This window comes from Apteryx rowi, unplaced genomic scaffold (assembly GCF_003343035.1).
Source record: "Apteryx rowi isolate R43461 unplaced genomic scaffold, aptRow1 scaffold_627, whole genome shotgun sequence".
Lineage (NCBI taxonomy): Eukaryota > Metazoa > Chordata > Aves > Apterygiformes > Apterygidae > Apteryx > Apteryx rowi.
The window spans coordinates 172,171-193,393 of NW_020450902.1; the positions used below are offsets into that span (position 1 = coordinate 172,171).

At 37.8% G+C, this 21,223-nt stretch overlaps 1 protein-coding gene across 1 annotated transcript in view; it reads left to right on the plus strand.

The window, feature by feature from the left end:
* The window catches only part of LOC112974807 (neurexin-3-beta-like), a 173,972-nt gene extending 154,079 nt beyond the window's left edge, over positions 1–19,893 (plus strand). The window contains exon 7 of the mRNA XM_026084155.1: positions 18,579–19,893. Coding sequence (XP_025939940.1) covers positions 18,579–19,504 — 926 coding nt within the window. The 3' untranslated portion in view covers positions 19,505–19,893. The remainder of the gene's footprint in view (positions 1–18,578) is intronic.
* Positions 19,894–21,223: the final 1,330 nt, after the last annotated feature.

The window sequence follows — 21,223 nt, forward strand, 5'->3', positions numbered from 1 at the left end:
TAGTTATGGAAAGTCTTCTTTTAGCTGATTCTCTAACAATGACCCTAAAATTTACATGTAAATATTTCAAGTAATGCAGTACGCAACCACATGGAAAACAGGTTAAAGTGTATGTATATATATCTCTGTTTAAATAGTGATTCAGCAATAATCTGACCTGCACTGGTCCTATGAACATTAACTACTGTATTTAAAAAAAAAAAACATGTATTTTGAAAGTTAGCGCATCCCCAACCCCTTTAACAATGAAAGCAATTAAATATTTGCAATAGTGGGATATACTTTATTTTTTCATGGTGTGAAGATAAGTGAGAGTTCATGCCAAGACCACCTGGCTTACCAATAAGTAACAGAATTAGTCAAAGCCAGTCATCCAGAGGTTTTGTTCTAATCGTTAAAAAAATTTTAAGATGAGAACAGAACTGCCCAGCTTCTCAGCTTTATTCATGGACATACTCCCTTTACCTGTGCTTCTGAAATATGCCCTAGTATCATCATTATTATCAATTTTAAATAAGGTTAACTTTTGCAATGGCATGTTTCTCTTCTCATCCAATCTGTTGTGCAAACAAAGCAAATACCCTTCCCAGCCACTTTCTTGCTATAACGCAACTTCTGATAAACAGCTTAAAGCTTTGGCTTCTGAATCACTGTAGAGTTTATTCCAGTCATTCGCTGTGTTGAAAAAGAAGATTCAAACTTGCTTGCAGCAGCCTTTCACCACTGTAATCCCAAACTCTCAAAAGGAAATTTGCAAAAAACGACCCCCTCTCATTATGCTCATGCACTTCCCAACGAGTATTAAACTTGCCCATAAAAACAAACAAAAAGGCCTGCCAAAATTCCATCCCAAAATGCCTGAATCACAGTAATATCCCCTCTTGTCTTTTCCAAATGATAGACAGAACTAGCTCACATGTTGAAAGCTCCTATACAAAGTGCTCCCCTGCAGTGTTTCAGAGCTGGATAGTTCATACATTAGTTGGCTCCATTGTATTTGTGATGCAGTTACAAGTGCTGCCTAGTAGGAGAACTGACTTCAAAGCACAGACTGATTATCATTGCTGCTCTGTCTCCAAACACCTTTGCTTGAGGTCCCAAGGGGATTCTGCTGTTTTTAAACATTGCAATGTTTAATACAATCAAAAAGAAAGAACATCTTACGTTCTCTGCACGGTTGGGAGAGAACAACACCTAACATCTTGGTCAAAAGGCTGGGACCCTCCCCTTTTTTCTTGAAGGAAGAATTGTGGTTGTATTTATTTCTGTTTACTCAATATCTAGGTACTTAACTAGACTTTTCTACTGCTTCCCAAGTGGTAATTTGGTAGAACCTGTCAGCAGTCTGCATGCTGGCTTGGCAGTGATATTCTCATCAGTAACAGTAACGTAATATTTTTCCTCTGCAGATAACCAGGTATTTTACGAAGACTTAGTGTACCCCACATTAGCTCAGTTTGCTGATAGCAAAGTTGACCTAGCCATTTCTGCATGGCTATGAGGCAATGCTCCTATTAATTTATGAGGAGTAGCTTGACTTGTGCTAGACTGTGGAGGAGATTGACGGACTTATCCTCAGTTCTGCAGCCCCAATGACTTCTTGCGGCATGACAAAAATTACAGATAAAAAATTTCTATTAACTCCTGTCTAATTCATTTTAACTGCAGCAACTAACACTTGGGTTTTTTCTCCTCATGCTTCAGGGTTTTGTCCAGCCTAGTTAATTGCACAGAAACATTTTTCACTTTCAAGATAAAACTTCCATTATGGAAACTACCTTTTTTTTAGCTTGTTTTCTTTCTGTCTTGATAGGGGAGTAGCATTACCCCAAGTTAATTCACAGCAGAAAAAACATACTTTGACATCTGAAAAACAAAGATAAGTGACATTATGAGCAAGGATGAGCCACTGGATAGTCCTTCATTTGCAAGATGTGCATATGAGTCCCTGATTTACCACAGATTTTCTATATGACTTTGAGCAGGTCACCTGGCCTTTCAGCCCTTCCATTCCTCAGCTAGAAAATGACGGTATTTCTATATTTTCAGGAAAAATGCAATGATGGCCGTTAGGTGAATAGATAAGGCACTAATAGCATTGTGTGAGTATCATAAATTGAACTTTAATTCCTACTTTTACATTGGTGGAATTAAGAGTAATTTGAAATGTTTATACAAAGGTCTTTTTCTGGATTTATACTAGTGAATAGAAACGATTTGCAGGGGAAGGAGGCAGGGAAGTAAAATGATTGCACCAATCATTGCACCAAATGCCTTGCATTTATACACAAAATCAGCAATTAGCAGATTGCACACGCACAAATACAGTTACATGACAGGCATTCTCAACTTACGCAAATATGGTTTTTAGGTTTATTTATAGTATTCAGCCATAAACATTTGTCTTTGGGGAACAAAGACCTCCATATGACTATGCTATGCTACCGGTGAAGTGAGGTATTTGTACAGAAGGAGCTGATTTAGCTCCTGAGCATGTCAGTTTAAATCATGCGTTCATGAGATCAGAACTAAAACTGGTGCTTGTTTTTGTTATTCCTCCTAAATAGAAATACACTGAAGAGATGGGAAATGTGGTCCTACATATACCATGGAATATACTACACACACACATTTGCAGGGGATCTAGGGGGATTTTTTGTGTTTTCTATTGAAAATTTTTCCTTTATTCAGTTTTCTCAGTAGCAAAGTAACAAACAGAAATTTCAAAACTAAGAACTATTGGTTGCAATGTGAAATTCTTGTCTGGAGAGTAAATACTGCCATGGAGATAATATAGCCATTAGTCAAGTGAATCAGAAATCTTAACAATTAATACATTATTCTCACCTGTAAACAACTAACCAAAAAGAGAGAACAAACATAGTCACTAGACTAAACACAGAAATGAAGAAAATGGGATCTGGCTTTTAGTATGTTCTTACCATCCTAACCCTCAGCCTGTTTTCTCTGTCAATGAATAGGGAGGGCAATTTAGCTATCCAGGATTACCTCATTTAAATCCCTTCAAACCATGAAGGTAAAAATTGAAATTATGAGTTTTTCATTTCCCTTTGAAGGTTTTAAAATACTGAAAAATGCAGGCAGTCTTGTGCAACTTTCCTGCACCCCAGTTGCAATAGGAATGGGTGAGCTCAAACTCAGTAGAAGAGAATATGCAGAAACTTATTATGCCCTTTTCAGTATTATGGATTTGCGAAAAAAATGAGTTTAGTTTTGAGGGCACAAGTGAATGAATCTTGTTCAAAGCCTTCTGGGACAAGTTCTTCCCAACCATCAAACTGTAAATTCTCTTCACTTTACATTTTATTGGGGCTGTTGCTCACCATGCTGAATGGGACATCTGGTTTGATGTTTCTTCTTAATTATTGCAATATTTGGATTGGTGTCTTTTCCAATGAAATTGTACACTGTTTTTAGTCAGAATTGGTCACCATCTGTGTATAGTCCAACTTTTCCTCATTCATTTGTGTTCCTCTTTTCTTCTACAGCTTGTAAAAAAAATTTCTTTGACCTTCCTTAGTCCAGTGTATAACCTTGTTAAAGGTCTGTAGTAATACTGTTTCCCACGTATCCTCAAGAGTGAACTGCAGCTGCATCACCAAGAGGACTTATAAAGTGGCATGCTCTAGATCTTGAATGTCCTCCAGAGAGATAGCAATGCCTGGGATGATCCTGGGTTACTCAACCATCCAAGAAGTGGATAGCGTTTTTGTCTGTTTGGTTTTGCTTTGTTTTGTTTACAGCACCAAGATAAAAACACTTGAGCAGTCTCTGGATACAAGCTGCAAATGCTGGTTCTTCCCAGCACTGACTTGTGTCTGTTAGAGGAGTAGGAAATACAGAAAGAAAAGGGGATATGTAGGGCGGAGCTAGGATCACTACAGCTTTACCATGCAAAGAGAAGTTTAAGTTGTTTGTAAGAGAAACCTTTTAATAGTAAACTACTATGTTTTGGATCCGCCTCTCACAAAGAAAGGGAGGACTTTCCATCCACTGAGTCACTTACAGCTGGACTGGCTGAAGACTTTGAGAATGTAACAAAGGCTACACTAGCTGAGGGATGAATTAAACTACTTCATAGGATCTTTCAACATAAATGGAAAGTGTAGCCTAGCATCCAAGAGATTAAAAATACTGCTCTGAGTATGGTTCCTGTTTACTTCTGAAGTTCAATGGAATTGACTCCATGTTAAAGAATCTGAAAGGAAGATATGTTTTTAAGTAATTATATACAAATAGAGTCATAGGAATAAATGCTATGCGTCAGTAAACTTGCTTGCACAACTCCCACAGAGGATAATGTGTAGTAAACACTAGGGTTAGCTACAAAACGACATTCATGAACTATCTAGATCTTAATGTGGTTACAATTTATCTGCAGTTAAGGGAATGTTCTTATGCCAGTACGCACTAAGGAAAGAAAGGGACACTAGGATGCCTTTAAAGCTCTGTTTAGTATACCATAAATACAGAGGAAACATTTGCTGTATGGATTTAGACCAAAGACAGTAATCTATTCCTGCTTCCACTCAAATTATTGGATGGAGTTTTGCTACTGAGTTTGTTAGTATGAGGATCTGGTTTGTGGTTGCAAAATTCTTTGGGATTCAGAGTGAATTCTTCCCATGTAACTAACTTTTATGATTAAAGAAGTTTAGTTTCACATAAAAAAACTTAGCTGGGCTGACTACAAATGTCAGTCTTCAGTGTTTCAAAAAAGCATCAGATCGTCCCCTGGGAGACAGAGCATGTTGAGTGGAGACGCATGGGAAGAAAGCTTTCAGGCCAGCTGTACTGCAGGGGCTGCTTAGCACTGGCATCATCAAAATGCTCTTTGGTTCAGAGTAATACGAAAAGATAATAAGCTGAAGAATTTTTCACCTCATAGGACTCTGGCAGTTTAACCCTATGATTTCCTTAGCTTCTGATAGCTGTAAATGTGCCTTCATATTTGATAGTTTTCTACAATACTCTTTATTGTAAGAAAGCCCCTTTAATTAACTCTTGCACACAAACAGGACAGGACGGCATGTGGGACATTGTCAGTGGTGCTTGGGTAAACACTTACTATGTGTTACCTTTCTTACTTCTGTAGCTTCACACATGCCCACGGGCTCATAGGTCTAGAATCACAGAATCACAGAATGGTTGAGGTTGGAAGAGACCTCTGGAGATCATCTAGTCCAACCCCCTGCTCAAGCAGGGTCACCTAGAGCACGTTGCACAGGATCGCATCCAGGCAGGTTTTGAATATCTCCAGAGAAGGAGACTCCACAACCTCTCTGGGCAACCTGTTCCAGTGCTCTGTCACCCTCACAGAATGAGGGAGTTTTTTGCCAGTACAAACATGTGGCGAGAGGGGAATGATATAACTAATTCCTCTTCTTAGGTAATTCCTATTTCTCTATGTTTTGTGGTGGACCAGCTAATCCAGCACTCTTTGTGTTACAGTTTAAATTAGTAGAGGTAGCAGACGGGAATCACAGGAATGTTTTTTTAGTCAAGGTCTGAATTATGGATAGTCAAAAAAGTGACACTGCAACTAGAGGTCCTAGAAGGGTTTCTTGCTAGACTTCCAGTGAGCATGTGAGAAGTCTTAAAAACTGGATACATAATCAGTAACTTTTACAGTCTTCACTGTAACCTTCAACCCAGGAAATACCTAAACAGGGTGACTGCCAGAACATAGGTATATGGTATATATAAGGAACACTATTCRTTCCTTGGTTTTGCGTTCTTCACTACTCATTATTGCTTCTGCCAGTGACAAGATACTAGGCTAATTAGATCCTTAATTTGATACAGTATAATGGATCCAGCATTTCTAGTGTTTACATTAGGAAGAGGTATTTCACAAACTTTTAAACAGCTAGAGAGTGCACTTAGCTAGTTTAGGGGAGAGAGAGAACCAAGTGTCTTTTAGACTGTGTTTGTGTACATATTTCTTTTATGGAGAACTCATAGGAAATTGGGAAATGGTATACAGACACATGTCTAGAGTGGATGTTTTGCAGGGGACTTCTTTTTCCCCTCATCTATTTAACATATACTCCTGCTACCAAAGTATTCTAGCCAGAGGAAAAATTGCTGCAGACAATCTCGAAGCTAAAAGCAGATACATAGCTAGCTATGCCTTTTCCTCTATTTTGTAGCTAAGCTTTTTACAGAAAAATGAACATTTTTGAGTTTGTGGGAAGTTCTCTTATTTGTTTCTTTTCACTGATATTTTTGACAATACCATCTACTTAGAAGTATGTGTCATTAGCATCCTTGTCCAACTCAGAATGGATATATGGCTCTAAATGACCCTAAAAAGGTGCTGCCTGATAAATGAAGTAAACTTATAGAGGTAGCAGCAGTTTGAAAGCTTGAATTATGCAATGGTGAAATGCATGTTCCCTTTTAGCGCTGGAAATCTTGGGTACCATTCTATTTGGGTCAGAGTACAAAAAAAAATATTCCTGGTGTCATCCTTGTTTTGCAATTACTGTGAATAAAAAAAAATCCCAATAAGGAGGGATCCATGATTAGGCCAGCAGGGAATCCTGGGCATTTGAAGTGCATCAACTGTTTTTCCGGACAAACAGGCTAGAAGAACCAGCTGGCACTGGCAGCTGGTTAATAATGAGATATATTGATAAAGTTGTGTTGCAGTGCACAGAACTCAAATATTGTGGGGTTCAATGTGTTAGGAAAAACATAAACTGTCAGTTTGATGGAGCCTGAGGACTAGAGTGGTAGAAGACACTGCAACTCTAGAGGTTAAGATAGACTTAGTGACAGTATCGTAGCCCTAATTCCTGATATGTGATCTATAATATTGCTCTTTAGCATACACAGATTAATGAATTACCTTTGCCAACAGCATTTTAAAATGCAACTTGAAAACAAAAAATGAGAAAACACAACTGTGTAATGAAAGCTGTTAAATAAGGGACTTTTTGCAAAAATGTCTTCTTTTTTAAATAGGGAAATATTTAAATATTTTCATTTGATAATCATCAGTTTTGAAAAATTTGACCATCTTTGCTTGATCCTTCAGGCAATTAGCTTGTAAGTCTTGATAGTATAGAGGCCCATATTCCCACTCCTTCTACCTACTTTGTAGTTTTTTGAAAATAAAAAAAAGAAGGCAGCAATGGTATATTTTTAAAATCTTTGCTTTTCTAAGGAATAGCTTGCTACGCGTTTAGTCGCAAAATATTGTCTATGTAGCTGCATGTGGAAATATTTGGGATCCAGTTTTCAAATTAGGACATGTACTTTTGGCTACTAAATGCTATATTTTTCTAAATGCTTTAGGTGAGGATTTCCTTACGCTCAGCAGAAATTGCTAGACCCAGATTTTCCAAAGAACTCTGCTTCTTTTCAAGCACCTATGAATTGAACAAGTAAAAAAAAAAATTTTTTAGCACCCTTCAATTCCTATTGTGATGCTAACGTGCAGATTTCCTTTTCAAAATCTTGTCATCTCTGTAAGTTTCTCTGGCTCCTGTAGTGGGTCTTTAGCTCTTTTGATCTTTCAGGCACTAAAAGGCTTTTCCAGGCCCTCATGCAATGAGTTAGGTATTTATCATCAAATAGAGCATAAGTATTTACTTAAGTGGCCTAACTTAGATTGCACAGTTGGCAACCAGGCCCCATGCCTTGTAGAGTCTGTTTTGCATCAAAGAGAAGGTACTGAATCCTAATGTGCTGAAGAGGAATATTTCACTCCTCTGAAAATCCAGCTGCAAGTCATGACAAATACTGGTTAAATTCAAAGCTTAAATGCCTCATTGTGAAACTCCTGAAGTACAGTTAAACCAGATGCTGAGAATCCAGGTAGGGAGTGGTGGCAAGGGACGATAGCCTTGAAAACTTACCAAATAAAAATCCCCAACTGAAGTCTGCAAAGGCCTCACTTCTGTCTTTTTTTTTCTAGTCATAGCCAGTCTTTTCTGATCCACAAATGAATCCCCCAAATATCCTATGTAGAATAACATTTCACTCCCATTAACCTGCATGTTCTATCCCGGAGATTACCGTGACCAGGTTTCTTCTTCTTTGTTTGAACCTCTTCCCTTCTGAACATATTTTTCATAGAAATATAGTATATCGTTCCATTGCAGCCTTGCAGCAGAGGCATAAGACATTTCAGCTATAGATGCACTGTGCTGGTAGTTGGCACTACCTCAGCACTTCCGAAGTAGAAGTCAGAGTCTTCTTATAACTCCTCTACTGTTGACTAGCTCTACCAGAATTGACCACTTCTCAGGAATCCATCTAAGAATAAACTGGGCTGTTTATGTGTTATTTATGCTTATTTAACATTCTCCAGAATTAATACTGATTTCTCAGTGTGTTTAGAGGTACTATTGCCTCTCATACTAAGAAGCACCAAAACATCCTGCTTGTTCGTTATTATCATGTTTATACCAAAGTATCACTAACTGTGTCTATAGGGTGGGTTCTTCCTGTTGTTTCCAGAAACTCAAGGTTGAGTTAGTCACCCACTTCTATTGACTGATGATACCACAACCTTGAAGATTGGTTTTGGAGTGGTCTTGTTGGTATTCCTGGTGGAAAACTAGGATACATGCAGTGTGTACAACCTCCTTTTCCCCACTCCTTCAGGAGAGATTCCTCATGGGCAGGGTCCACAGGTTTATATTTTTCTTCTTTCCTAAAACATCTGACAGAACTGTTTCTTTTGCTGGGGCCCTGAATTCCTTCCTGGATTCTGAGGTTGGGACGTTGGGCTTTATACAAGAAAAATACAGATAGCGTATGTGAGGCCCAGGACTGCTCTAGGAGTTACAGTGTTTGGGATGCAGTTTTAGTAAGACTTGGATAGAATTGATTAGTAAAGTCTTCTTGAACTGTAAACCCTTTCATAACAGCAGGAACTAGTCTCTCAGTCTAAATGGTAATAGTGGGGGTTTTGCCTACAAAAAAATCATATGCCCTAGTACCAGATGCTACTAGCTGTATTGTTTACTACTTTAAGTTGTCACTTAAACCAATGGCAGGTCTGTTCCTCTGACACTTACTGCCAGGCTGATGCTTTCCTCAATAAGTAATTCAGATGGCCTGGATTCTGATAGCCTCTTGGCAGCAGTGAGCTCCCAGCAGTGATCATATTTGACTGCATGTGTGAATAACAGCTTGCCATTGTGACTAAACATGCACTGGAGCAATATTTCCAGCATAGGCTCCTTGGTACTAATCGTTACTTTTAAGTAGAGTGTGTTTGTAAGAATTAATTCTTCACCCTTCACTCAAGCTGATCAGTATTTACAGGAATAAACCCAGTCTGACTAGGGACAAAAATAAATGCCACTCGTTTTGAGTATAGCCTAGAGAATTACATAAGGATGAGAATCTTGAGTTTTATGTGTTTGCTCCAAATAGGAGATCATAGTGAGGGCAACAAGTCTTTCCTAGTATATGTTATGATTTCTCCTCACCCTTTTTCCCTGCCAGCCTCCTCTCAGAAATGCTCCGAGCCTTTTGGAATGTGCTTTGCCCTCGCGGGACAGGCATGGGACAACTCCAACCTCTCCCCGCTCCTCCCGGCCCTCCCGCCTGCCCTCCCCAGCCCTTGCTTGCTCTTCTGTTTTTCTACTTTCCCTAAATGCAACTTACTTTAAGCATGCATTATTATTAACATCCTACAGTAAAATTAAGCTATTATATAACCCATTTGTCGATCTCAGCCAATTTCTTCTATCTTTTTCTATGTCTATTTATGACGTACATCCAGTTTTTTTTTCCTCTCCATGTTTATTTTAAAAAGAAGTAATGAAAAAAAAGATCTATTAAAAAAAAAAGCAACATTGGAGGGTGGTGGGGTTTTTGGCCAAAAATCAAAAATGAATTTAAATGGAAGAGGGAGGGAAGGAAAGAGAATTCAATCCATAAGAAAAAACTATCCAAATGATGAAAGTGTTCCTAGACTGCTTTGTCTGTTCCTTTTCAATGTGTGCATCTGATTCGTTCATCTTTGAAAGTGTGTGGAATACTTTTTTCTTTAAAAATAAAATTTTGAAACCCCACAATTCTTCTTTTCTCCCTTCTTACTGGGAATAAAGTGCTTTTTTTCATTTTTGCTTTTTTTTTTAGTATATCTCTACATAGCTATATTTTGATGTATTTCTTTTCAGTGGTTGAATTTCTATCTTAGATTTGGTTTGTTCCAATCTAATAATGAAAAAAACAAACAAAACAAGAGAGTTATGAATTGTTTTCTGCGATTTTTCCCCCTACTTTCCTCTTTAAATAAGGAACTACTTCACTGGCAGAATCCCACAGCTGTACTTTTGAGATTCTCCAGAGAATCTGAATATAAAAGCATATATAAATAATATATATGCATAATATAAATCTAATTTGAGAGTGGGGAAGGGGTGTGCCAGCACAGTCATTACATTCAAAACAGTGATTTGATGTGCTCAAGAAATAATTGTCTCAAATTACTGAGAATACTGATATCAATTTGGTGGACTTCAGAGAAGATGATTCTCAGAATACGGAGGCTGTGGGTAGCTACAGATGAAGTTGTTCTGATTCCAATGCATAAAATAGTTTCCTTGTTTTTTTGTTTTACTCTCTGATTATTATTATTAGTTTATGTATTTTTACTGCTATTTTTAGTAGGGAAAAAGTTTTTAACTGTTTTTATAATTTGAGAACCTTTAATGAAAATGTAAATATTAATACTATAATTCTTAATTTTTTGTAACTTGCATGTTGAAGAAGTTGCAGCTTAGGGTTTGTGAGATTGTCAATGTTAGAGTTCTGTTCTTTCTTTTTGTTGATGGGCATGAATATGCTCATTTGTTTTTGTATATTGCCCATCCCTTCCTTACAGCCAGAAGCTCTAATGCTGCTAGATCACTCCGTACCGCCCTTACATGGACATGGCAACTGACTTACACATTCACTCCCATCATCTTCATCTCCTGTGTAGTACACTCATAGATTTTTACACTCCCACTCCATCCACCCTAGGCATTTTTTCTTCCCATAAGTTCCCCCCACCACCCCCTTCTTTAGCATTGTTAAAATTTTATGTGCAGTCATCCATTCCTTAAAACACACACACACACAAAAATTATAGAAAAAAAGAAAATGTTTAAAAAAATATATATCAAATTGACCAAAAAGGCAAAAAAGCAACAAACCTTGCTTTTCAAAAAACATTATATATGTAGATATGCAAACAAGCAAAAGTAAATTCTATAAAATGTACAGGATTTTTCAACTGTAATATGCTAACAACTTTCAATAAGATAAAAGAATTACAACCAAAAACAGCAGAAAAAAAACAAGTTTGAATTTGTTAAGTGCAAGATTTTTTTCTTTTCATGTTATGTGGTGTGGATGTATGTGTTGTTGCCTCCCTGTATCGCCCTTTGTTGTAAAACAATTATATTTAAAAAGAAATAATAAACATTTTGCTAAAAAAGTTTTTAAGAAACAACAACAAAAAAAAAACAAGTTACAAGAATGTGGCAATGCTACTTGTCTAAGAGCATTCTTACACAACTTTCTTTTGTAAATTTTTCCTTTCATGCCAAAAAACATGCGGGCAATTTGTTGATGTAAGTTGACTGTTATGAAATCAATGTGGTATGCTTGCTAAATATTTTTTTATATTTTTGATTACTTTTTTGTTAAAAAGGAATGATATTTTTCATTTCCTGCATTTTTTTCAGTTTTCTTGGGTTTTAATCTTTCTTTTGCTGATAAAGTGAATGACTTGTTATGTTTTTCCTTTTCTTTTTCTGACCTTGTTTCTGCGGCACTTTTATTTTCTAATGTATGGTTTTGTTTTCGGAAAATTGCATAAATTCTTTTATTTATTTTCTGAATAAGTTTGCATTTGATGTTATGTTATGTGCTCTTTGTGTATTGCTGATTACCAAATTGTATTCTGCCTAGGAGGGGGTGAAGGAGCCTGTAGTACTTTGCTCCTGTTCTTATCAGTCCTTCTCTATGGCTTTGTTTCCCCCTTTCTCTTTCCCTAGAAGAACCCCAATAATGCTACTTTATTTCGTGCTACTTAAGTTGTATGTAGCCTGGTGTTGCAGAGTTCATTGCAACTAAAAACCAGTGAGACTCCTTTAATATAATGGTAGCTCCCAGGGTCTTCTTACTGCAGCTCTACATTATTCCTTCTTTATTTCAATGGAAGTGTTTTCTTAATTGTTGATTATGTGCCTGATGTCACAGTCAAAATGATACTCTCAAGTGTACTCTTACCAGGTAAACAAACCCATCGTACTATGACCAGTATCAGCCTTGCTACTACCTTCCAGAAATGCTACATTTGACAGGCACTTTCCTACTAAAGCCTGTGTCCCAGACTTCTAAAATTCCCTTTGTTCCAAAGGAGGTTTGGATTAATTCCTTTAAATGACAATGAGCTTTTGGTGGAAGTAATAAAAAGCTGTACTTCCTTATAAAGACGTATGATTTCAGCATCCCTGCATGGCAATGCTGTGCAAAGTACTTAAGAGGTATCTTAGGTTCAACTGTCAAGTCCCTTGAACAACTGATGCTGAAAACGGAACAAATAATTGTGCTGGATACAAAGCTGTCATTACCATGATTAATCATGAGAGTTTAAAATAGTGATGGGAGAGAGCATGTTTCATTTGGTTCAGAGCAGCTCAGTATCTGGATGCTGGAATACTCATTTTTGCTCTGGAATCCTGCCTGAAAACACAATGTCAGGTCCTTGATGGAAAGTACTAGTATCTGTTTCACTGCTGGGACTGAGACTGTTTGCACAAAGATGACCAAGAATTTGCAGCAATGAAAGACATTCCAACATTAACATGGGATTCATGACCTCTCTCTTGAACTCCATACCTTTCTGTTGCTCATGAACCATGGATTAAGAAGCACTGCAGTAACCAATGTCTTTTAATGTAGTTTGGGGGACTTTTCAACCACCACACCAACCAGACTCCACCACAAGAAGTACAGTTCTATCTAATGCTTTGAGGACAGTATGGTCTCTGAAAGGAAAGGGAGTTATTTGAGATGAAAAGTTGTGGTATTCCATTGTGGAAATGATGTTTTCCTCTCTATTACTGACTGTCAATTTCAATTAAATTAGACTGCAGAGAGGAGAAAATATTAAGAATGTTCATCTCCTAGGTTTCATGTTAGCATCATCTTTCCTGTGACCAGGGACTTTGTTCTGAATACTTTCCCCTCCTCATCCTTAGTGGACTCAAAGGAGAATTAACTAAAACACCATTAGACTGAAATTTATGAACCCAGTCATTTAATGAGAAGTTCTTGGCACTGATGTTGCATTGATACAGACAGGGAAAAAAAGGTAAGGAAATATCTTCTGTGGCAGCTATTTCATATTGAAAGTGGAGTCAAGCTTCAGAGCGAGCATAAGAATAAGATGTGATGAGAAACTTTAGATGTGAAGTTTCAAATACCTGCAAAGTGGATGTGTTGTGCAGGCTTTTTGGATGGCATTTGAAAGCTCTTCAACTGCATCTGGAGAAGAGAGAGATTATATGAGTGTGTCTCTTCTGGTCATTGTGAGAAGATGAATCTTTCAGGCTTCATTTTGGTTCACCTTTTGTCCTGTGTCTTTCTGACGCCTGAGACTCCAGTGAGGTAGCCTTGACTATAAAAATGAAAGCTGGCGGACACTGCAGTTTTTCTTTTCTTTTTTCCTTTTTTTGGTGCCCTCAGCATTCATGACTCACCCACAACATCCTCACAGTTCATAAGGCTTCTATTAAATTTTTAACATTCTGTCTTTTCCAGTGGTAGAGAACTCTTACTGGAGATCAGCCCCAGAGGTATGAATTATATATCTATAAATACACTCATAAAGCAAAAAGCAGGGCAGCTTCAAGGCTAAAGTAGACCTTTTATATCCCCAATGACCTTGGTAGTTTAAAGAAAAGCACAGCCCTGTGAAAAAAGTATATGTGCTCGATTTAAAAGGCTAACTTTTAAGGAATATACACACAGTGTTTGTTTCAAGGAATGAGAAGGCCAAGCAGAGCACTGGGTGCTTAGTTTAGGGTTTCCCACCTCACAGACCTCAGTTCTCTCAGTGCTGCTTCCTGTTTGTTGTGCAGTAATTTTTTGCAATTATACTGGTGATGGGATGCTAATTTTGCATCCATATCACTGTGGAAGAAACCATTTTATCTGTTTCCCTTACATGTAATTCTTTGGCATTGTGCTGGCAACTGAAGCCTTTAAGAGATAAACATATTTCTTCCTTGGAAACATCCATTCCCTGCTTGGGAAAGAAAGTAAAGAGTAGGTGAAAAATAAATCTGGAAAATCCTTGTGATATCTTTGGATTTCTAAAGCAATCCTGAACTCAGAGCCTACCAGTGAACACTGATAACTGGTGCTCAACAGCCAACAGAAAAAAGAAAAAAAGAAGGAAAASCCCTTTTGCTACCAGGAAACAGTCCATACCATCCACAAACAGAATTAAAGCCTAGTAGGAACATATATTTCAAAGCCAAGGCCCAGTCTGGGTGATGGGCATGTCATTTTGTTTTAAGCATGAAAGTTTGGAAATAAAAGCTGTAAGTTTTTTTCAAGTCTGCAAAGAGTTAATTTCATGATTAAAAATTGGAGACACTGTTAGAAAATCAAAACTTCAGATAGGAAAATGCAAACATAAAACTTTCCTGAAATGCAATTCCCTTCCAAATTGTCATGTAAGGTTTTTCCAGGACTGCTTTTAGTTTTGTTACTGAATATCCAGATCTTCAAAGAACTTGCCTTCACAGCGGACCTTTCGGAGTCCAATTCCCCCATAAGAACAAACTGGGCAACTAAGTGGCACTTTGCCTTTTAAAATCTTTCAGCGCTTACATTTAAAAACAGCTTGGGGATGTGGGCAAGAGACTTCTCCATCAAAGGACAGCTGGCTCTGGGCAGCTCCTGGTGTCTCTGCTGTCATTTTGTGGAAGATGGATCCCCCCCACTTTATCATCTGCCTGTCATCAGACTCCCTCTTGTGTCTCTTATGAGTAGAAATGTAGTACCAGGAACAGAGTTCTTTGCCAGATATTATATGAAAATTTGCACTTGCTTCTCTCCATAGATGTCTGTGATCATGTTTCTCACCTTCCTGGGAGCTTTTCAGAATTTACATTCTCTGTAGTCCTTAAATAACACATTTCTTTTAGACTGAGTGGCATTTTTATCATGCCATTTTAAAGGGTGTTATAACTCCCTTTATAAATCATGTACCCCAAGAAGTATTAATTGTGCATACATCTTATTAGATGTACAGCTTCTAGCTTGCTGTGAGTTTTGCATAGATGCCTAACATACCAATAAAACAGAAGTCAGACTTGATATTTAGAGTACTTTTTTCTGAGTTACCTTCCCCCACACAGCTTTTTTCTCAGTCTCATGGCTTCTTCCATTGCAGACAGACAAAACCCAAAAAAACCTAGCATCATTGCCACCCTTACCCCCATCTCTCTGTTGCTCCCACAAGATACATTGTCTTAAGTAAGTGTAACAAATGAATTCCTTGATAGAGACATGATTCCCAAGGAAGGACCTTTAACAGCTTCTTTATTTCTTCAGTGTACAGGCAAACATGTTGTGGATCATTGGACACTGGAATAAAACTAGAGATTAGATTAAATAATTGTATGGGAAATCAAAGTTAATGGAACCTTGCTGGTATGAAAGTTACTTCCCTTCTCACATAAGAGAGATTAAGGCTTCGTAAAACTCATTTCTGGTTCTGTCCTACTGTCTTCCATCCAGCAGACCTACTGGCATCAGAGCTCCAAACTGCTCTCCACCACTTATGTGAAGTCTCACTTACCTGGCAACTCCATCAGCTTTTCTTGATGTTTCAGGAAGGCCATGATCGTTTTATAGTCATTGCAGTAGTTTTGATCATTGACTCATGTCATGAACAGCAACAAAAACTGTTGAAAGACTAACTGGTGTAAAGCAAGTTAGCTTGCAAATGGAAAGTGGGGCTAAAGAAAGATCTTCATAGTAGATGCAAGACATTTACAATTCCTTGAAGTCAAATCTAGGAAATTAATAATAAACTGGACCCCAAAAATTACTCTTTGGAAGAAAACTGCCCAGAATATTGCCCAGTGTTTAGCAGATCAACTGCATACTGAAGCCATGTGCTAATATAATAGATTTTAATAACAAAGGAACTTCAAAGCTTTAGATAAGCAATTAAAAAATGCCAAACTTTAGTACTCCAATTGGGTTTTACAGATGGTGTGTTAAAATCACAAATTAATGTGATTGTTTAACAGCAAAACACTGATCTGAAAAAGTCACTTAAAGGGACGCTGTCTATTGCGTACTTTCTGGGACTTAGATTCCACAGTCATGCAATTTGATTTCATATACACCAAAATTCTATTATTTTATTCATTTTTTCCAGACTTACAGGTGATCGTCCTCTCTGAGGCACACTGCAAGTTTATTCTGAAACCACCTGTTTGCATAGATTATGGATGTCGTACATGGATAGGACTTTGGGACATATCTAAATCACCTTACATGTTCCTGTTTCTACATTTCACAGAAAACAGCTTAGACATTCAAATACAAAATGCCATGTAGCTGTCTGGCACACTACAGCTTTTTGCTTTTTCCATACTTTTATTGAAGATATGTAATTTGAAGAGATTGGCATTATTTTACATGTTTTTTTCTTCCTTTGTTCAGTATCAGAAGTGGTATAAACATGCTGAGAAATTTCAGAAAACTAAGCAGCATATTCAGATTGGTCCTTTGTATCTTACCTCACAGATAACTTTACATGAAAGTATGTTAAGAGACTCTGTGAAGTGCCACATTCCTTATTTTGGCCTAATTTCTAGCCTGATACCTCTGAGTTAAAGCTGACCATTTCAAATGATTAAACTGTGTCATCACTCAGTTTCTCATCAAGGATAAGAATAAGCAATACTGCTAGTTTAGCTGTCCAGATTTAATCAAACTGTTAAGTACCTTTTCTGTATCCCAGTGCATTGCTATCCTCAATATGTATTTTGTACAAATGTATTGCTCTCTAAATACATTTAGCATGAGATTATGATTTTAGAGGCATATTCTTTATAAAAGTCCCATGGGCATTATTGGGAGTATTCAGTGAGAAATGAGTGCCTGTAATATATAGTGTAGATCAGAGAAAGCAGAGTTTTGACCCTGACACCTTCAGCAGTCACTACAATGTCAGACTCTTCGCTGGCAATTATTAATACATAAGTCAAAGCTAGAATTATGTACTTAGAAGCTAAAATTCCTTTTGCCTCTCTTTCCTTAAGCAACATAAAGTATAAATCAAAATTTCCCATGCATTAGAAATATCTTGAACTGAGCTGCACTCTCTTCCTATAGACCTGGAGACACATGGTGTAAGATAAAGCCTTCAGTTTGTATTTAAATCAGCTAGCTTAAGTGGCTAACCAAAGAAAAATGACCCAAGAGAAAATTTACATGAAAACTTTCAAAAGCAACACAGCTTGCCTTTAAAGAAGTGTCTGCAACGTGTATGTCAGCAGAAGACTATACAGTCCAAACATAGATTAAAGTAATTCATTATGCTTCTATAGCTATTTGCATATCAAGAAATGACAGTAGGTGTGAAACCAACATCTGCAGTACAGTCCTGGGCTCAAGCACTAATTTGGGTCATCAGAGTCCTTATTTAGTTTTATCATCAACAGCAACACAGTCTATCACAATTTTTAATCAAATAACAGCAAAAGAAAAGAAGAACTGAAGATTAAGTTGATAGGGCATTATTAGCCCAAGAAGGTGAAAGGAAAGGGGCATGTCCAGTGTAGAACAGGGTGGTAAAGATTAAAAAGACCTGAAAAAGTTTTGAGTAAAGGTGTGTACCTTTGTGGACCCCAGTGAGTATTGGTTGTTATTCCATCCCTCACTTTCATGAGCCTTCCCACAGTTTAAAAAATGGGCAACAATCAAGAAGAAAAGACAGAATGGGAAAGGACATCATAGGAATTGCTGCAGAAGGAAAGCAGACTTGAATGGCAGAGAAGAAATACCAACATTTTCTTAAATGAAAAGAAGCACCAGGAAAAGTACCAGGAAAAACTGGTAAGATAAGCAGTAAAACCCATCTAAGAGAACATTGCTGTATGAAGGTTTGAAGCAATTCAGTTAAACAGTCTTGTAACCAGTTGCTTAAGAAAGGTCACTGCCAAAAATCAATGTCCTCTGAGTCACTTGAGAGTATCTTCAAAATCAAAAACTTTGGGTCCCCAAAATTTCACAGTTTTTCACTGTATGTACCCAGCCTAGGTTAAAAGAGGGAGGAAATGGAACATGCAGTTTACCATAATATCAAAAGCAGGATGGGAGGGAACAGTGAAGGGAAACCCCAGGAAAGTATGTTGGTAGTGTAGTTATGACAGGAAATCTGGATCCCTGACGCTTTTACATAATACTCAAACCATGTACTGCCCTTGAGCTAAGTGAGTTGAAAATGATGCAGTGCCATTAAAGCATACTAATATTCTTTTTTTTTCTCTCTCTCTTTTCCATCCCAGGAGGTGAATTAGTTATCCCTCTACTTGTAGAAGACCCTTTAGATATCCCTCCTATTGCTACTCGTGCACCTTTCATTACACTTCCCCCTACCTTTCGCCCCCTTCTCACCATTATTGAGACCACCAAAGATTCCCTGTCCATGACCTCTGAGGCGGGGTTACCTTGCTTGTCGGACCAAGGCAGCGATGGTTGTGATGATGATGGCTTGGTGATATCTGGGTATGGCTCAGGGGAAACCTTTGACTCTAACCTACCCCCTACTGATGATGAAGATTTTTACACCACCTTCTCCTTGGTAACAGATAAGAGTCTTTCCACTTCAATCTTCGAAGGTGGCTACAAAGCACACGCACCCAAGTGGGAATCCAAGGACTTTAGACCTAACAAAGTCTCCGAAACTGGTAGGACTACTACCACGTCTTTGTCCCCTGAGCTGATCCGCTCCACAGCTTCGTCCTCGACTGGGATGGTGCCCAAATTGCCAGCCGGCAAAATGAATAACCGTGAGCTCAAACCCCAGCCTGACATAGTCTTGCTTCCGTTGCCCACTGCCTATGAGCTAGACAGCACAAAGCTGAAGAGCCCGCTAATCACTTCCCCCATGTTCCGTAATGTGCCCACAGCAAACCCCACGGAGCCGGGAATCAGACGGGTTCCGGGGGCCTCAGAGGTGGTCCGCGAGTCGAGCAGCACAACGGGGATGGTCGTCGGCATTGTGGCTGCTGCCGCCCTCTGCATCCTCATCCTCCTGTATGCCATGTACAAGTACAGGAACAGGGACGAAGGGTCCTATCAGGTGGACGAGACGCGGAACTACATCAGCAACTCGGCCCAGAGCAACGGCACGCTTGTGAAGGAGAAGCAGCAGAGCTCAAAGAGTGGCCACAAGAAACAGAAAAACAAGGACAAAGAGTATTATGTGTAAAAAAGAATACTTATTTATTTATAAATATATAAATACTTAATGAGATTTAATTGAAATATCAGAACCATTACAGCGAACGAGATTGGGAGATATCATTTGTGGGAAAAAGTATTGGGAAAAAAAATTTCAGCAGTGACTGTTAATATCTCAGTCATCGCTTGAAGTCAGCAAACTCTACCCTAATGTATTATAAAGCACACTTAGCGTTCTGGAGATGGCGCGTACAACTCTACCCTGTTAGCGGACTTGGACGTCTCCAAATCTCCTCCTCCGCTGAACTTTCTGCAAAGGTAGAAGACTTCATGGCTTACTTGTTTCATATCTCCAAGTGAGTCTTTAACAATGTTCGTGATTCCTGACTGTATCGATAATTTTTCAGTTTACTTATTAAAAAAAAAAAGGCAGGAAAAAGAAAAAAATACAAACACTATAAACAACAAAAAATACTGAACAAACTGATCTGGCCTTGTCCAGCATACATAGAATTTTTCGAGATTGGAGGAGGGGAATAAATGATTTTGGAGACTGTTGGGTTTTGGTTTGGTTTGGTTTGGTTTCTTGGGTTGGCTTTTTTTTTTTTGGTTATGTTTACTTTTGGGCGTGGGAGGGTAGGGTGGAAAGGAATGGTATTTGGGGGGGAGAGTGAACCTGGACATGAACTGAGAAGAAATCTCGGAAAAAAAATCCATAATAAATAAAGAGAGACTATTGCCATATATGAACTCAAAAGCTACCCATGGTGTTTACTCTGCATATCTGGTTGTGTTGTCTCTAGAATCCGTCGTCTTACAGTAAGTTGTTTGCTAACAACACAGTGAAAGTGTGTGATGGGTGATGATGAAGAAAATTATCATGGAAAGCTGGTCCCCTTGGATCTGGCTCCAGTATTTGCAATTGAACTGAAGAATAGAGGGGTTTGGGTCTATTCTGATAAGGGTCATTGGCTTTATTTGAGAATATCACTTAGTATGCATTAGCACAGCCAAACTTAAGGGGATTTGAAGACTTAAAAAAGAATGCTTAAAAAAAATGGTTCACCATTCTGAGCTGAATATACCATGCAAAAATAAAGGAGCCTTTCTCTGGGTTCTGGTTCTGTGACTGATTGCAATGCATGCAAAAAATAATAATGAATCAGTTTAATAAAGAGATCAGAAAGACACCATTGGAGTTCAACTTGTGACAAGACCCATAAACGTCAGATGAGCTAAACACTTGTAAAAGAATGCAAAATGAAAAATACATAGTTTTTTTTTGACATACTGTTTTCATGTGTAATATTTTAATTTTGTAGCTTGGCATTTCAGACCATCTCTGTCTTTTCATTTGCCCTAATCTACCTTTTCCTTCTCTTTTCTATGAAAGAAAATAAAGCTGCTGTGACACACAAAAATAATAAAGTAAAAGGAATTTAATAATATTATTATTATATATATATATATACACACAGATATATTTATCATGGTATGTTTGATGGGATGACTGGAACAGAAATTCTGTTATGGTCTTAACATGGAATGAGAATGTTCAGGAAGAACAAAGTAAAAAGAAACAAACAACAAAAACAAACCTTAAAATGTGAAAGCGTGTGTGTTTTAGCTTTGTCACAGTTACCTGTGTCAAAAAAAATTACAAATTCTGAAATTTTGTTTACATATTTTACTACTTTTTTTGCTAGTATAATTTCTATATGGATACCCTGATGATGTATATACTGTT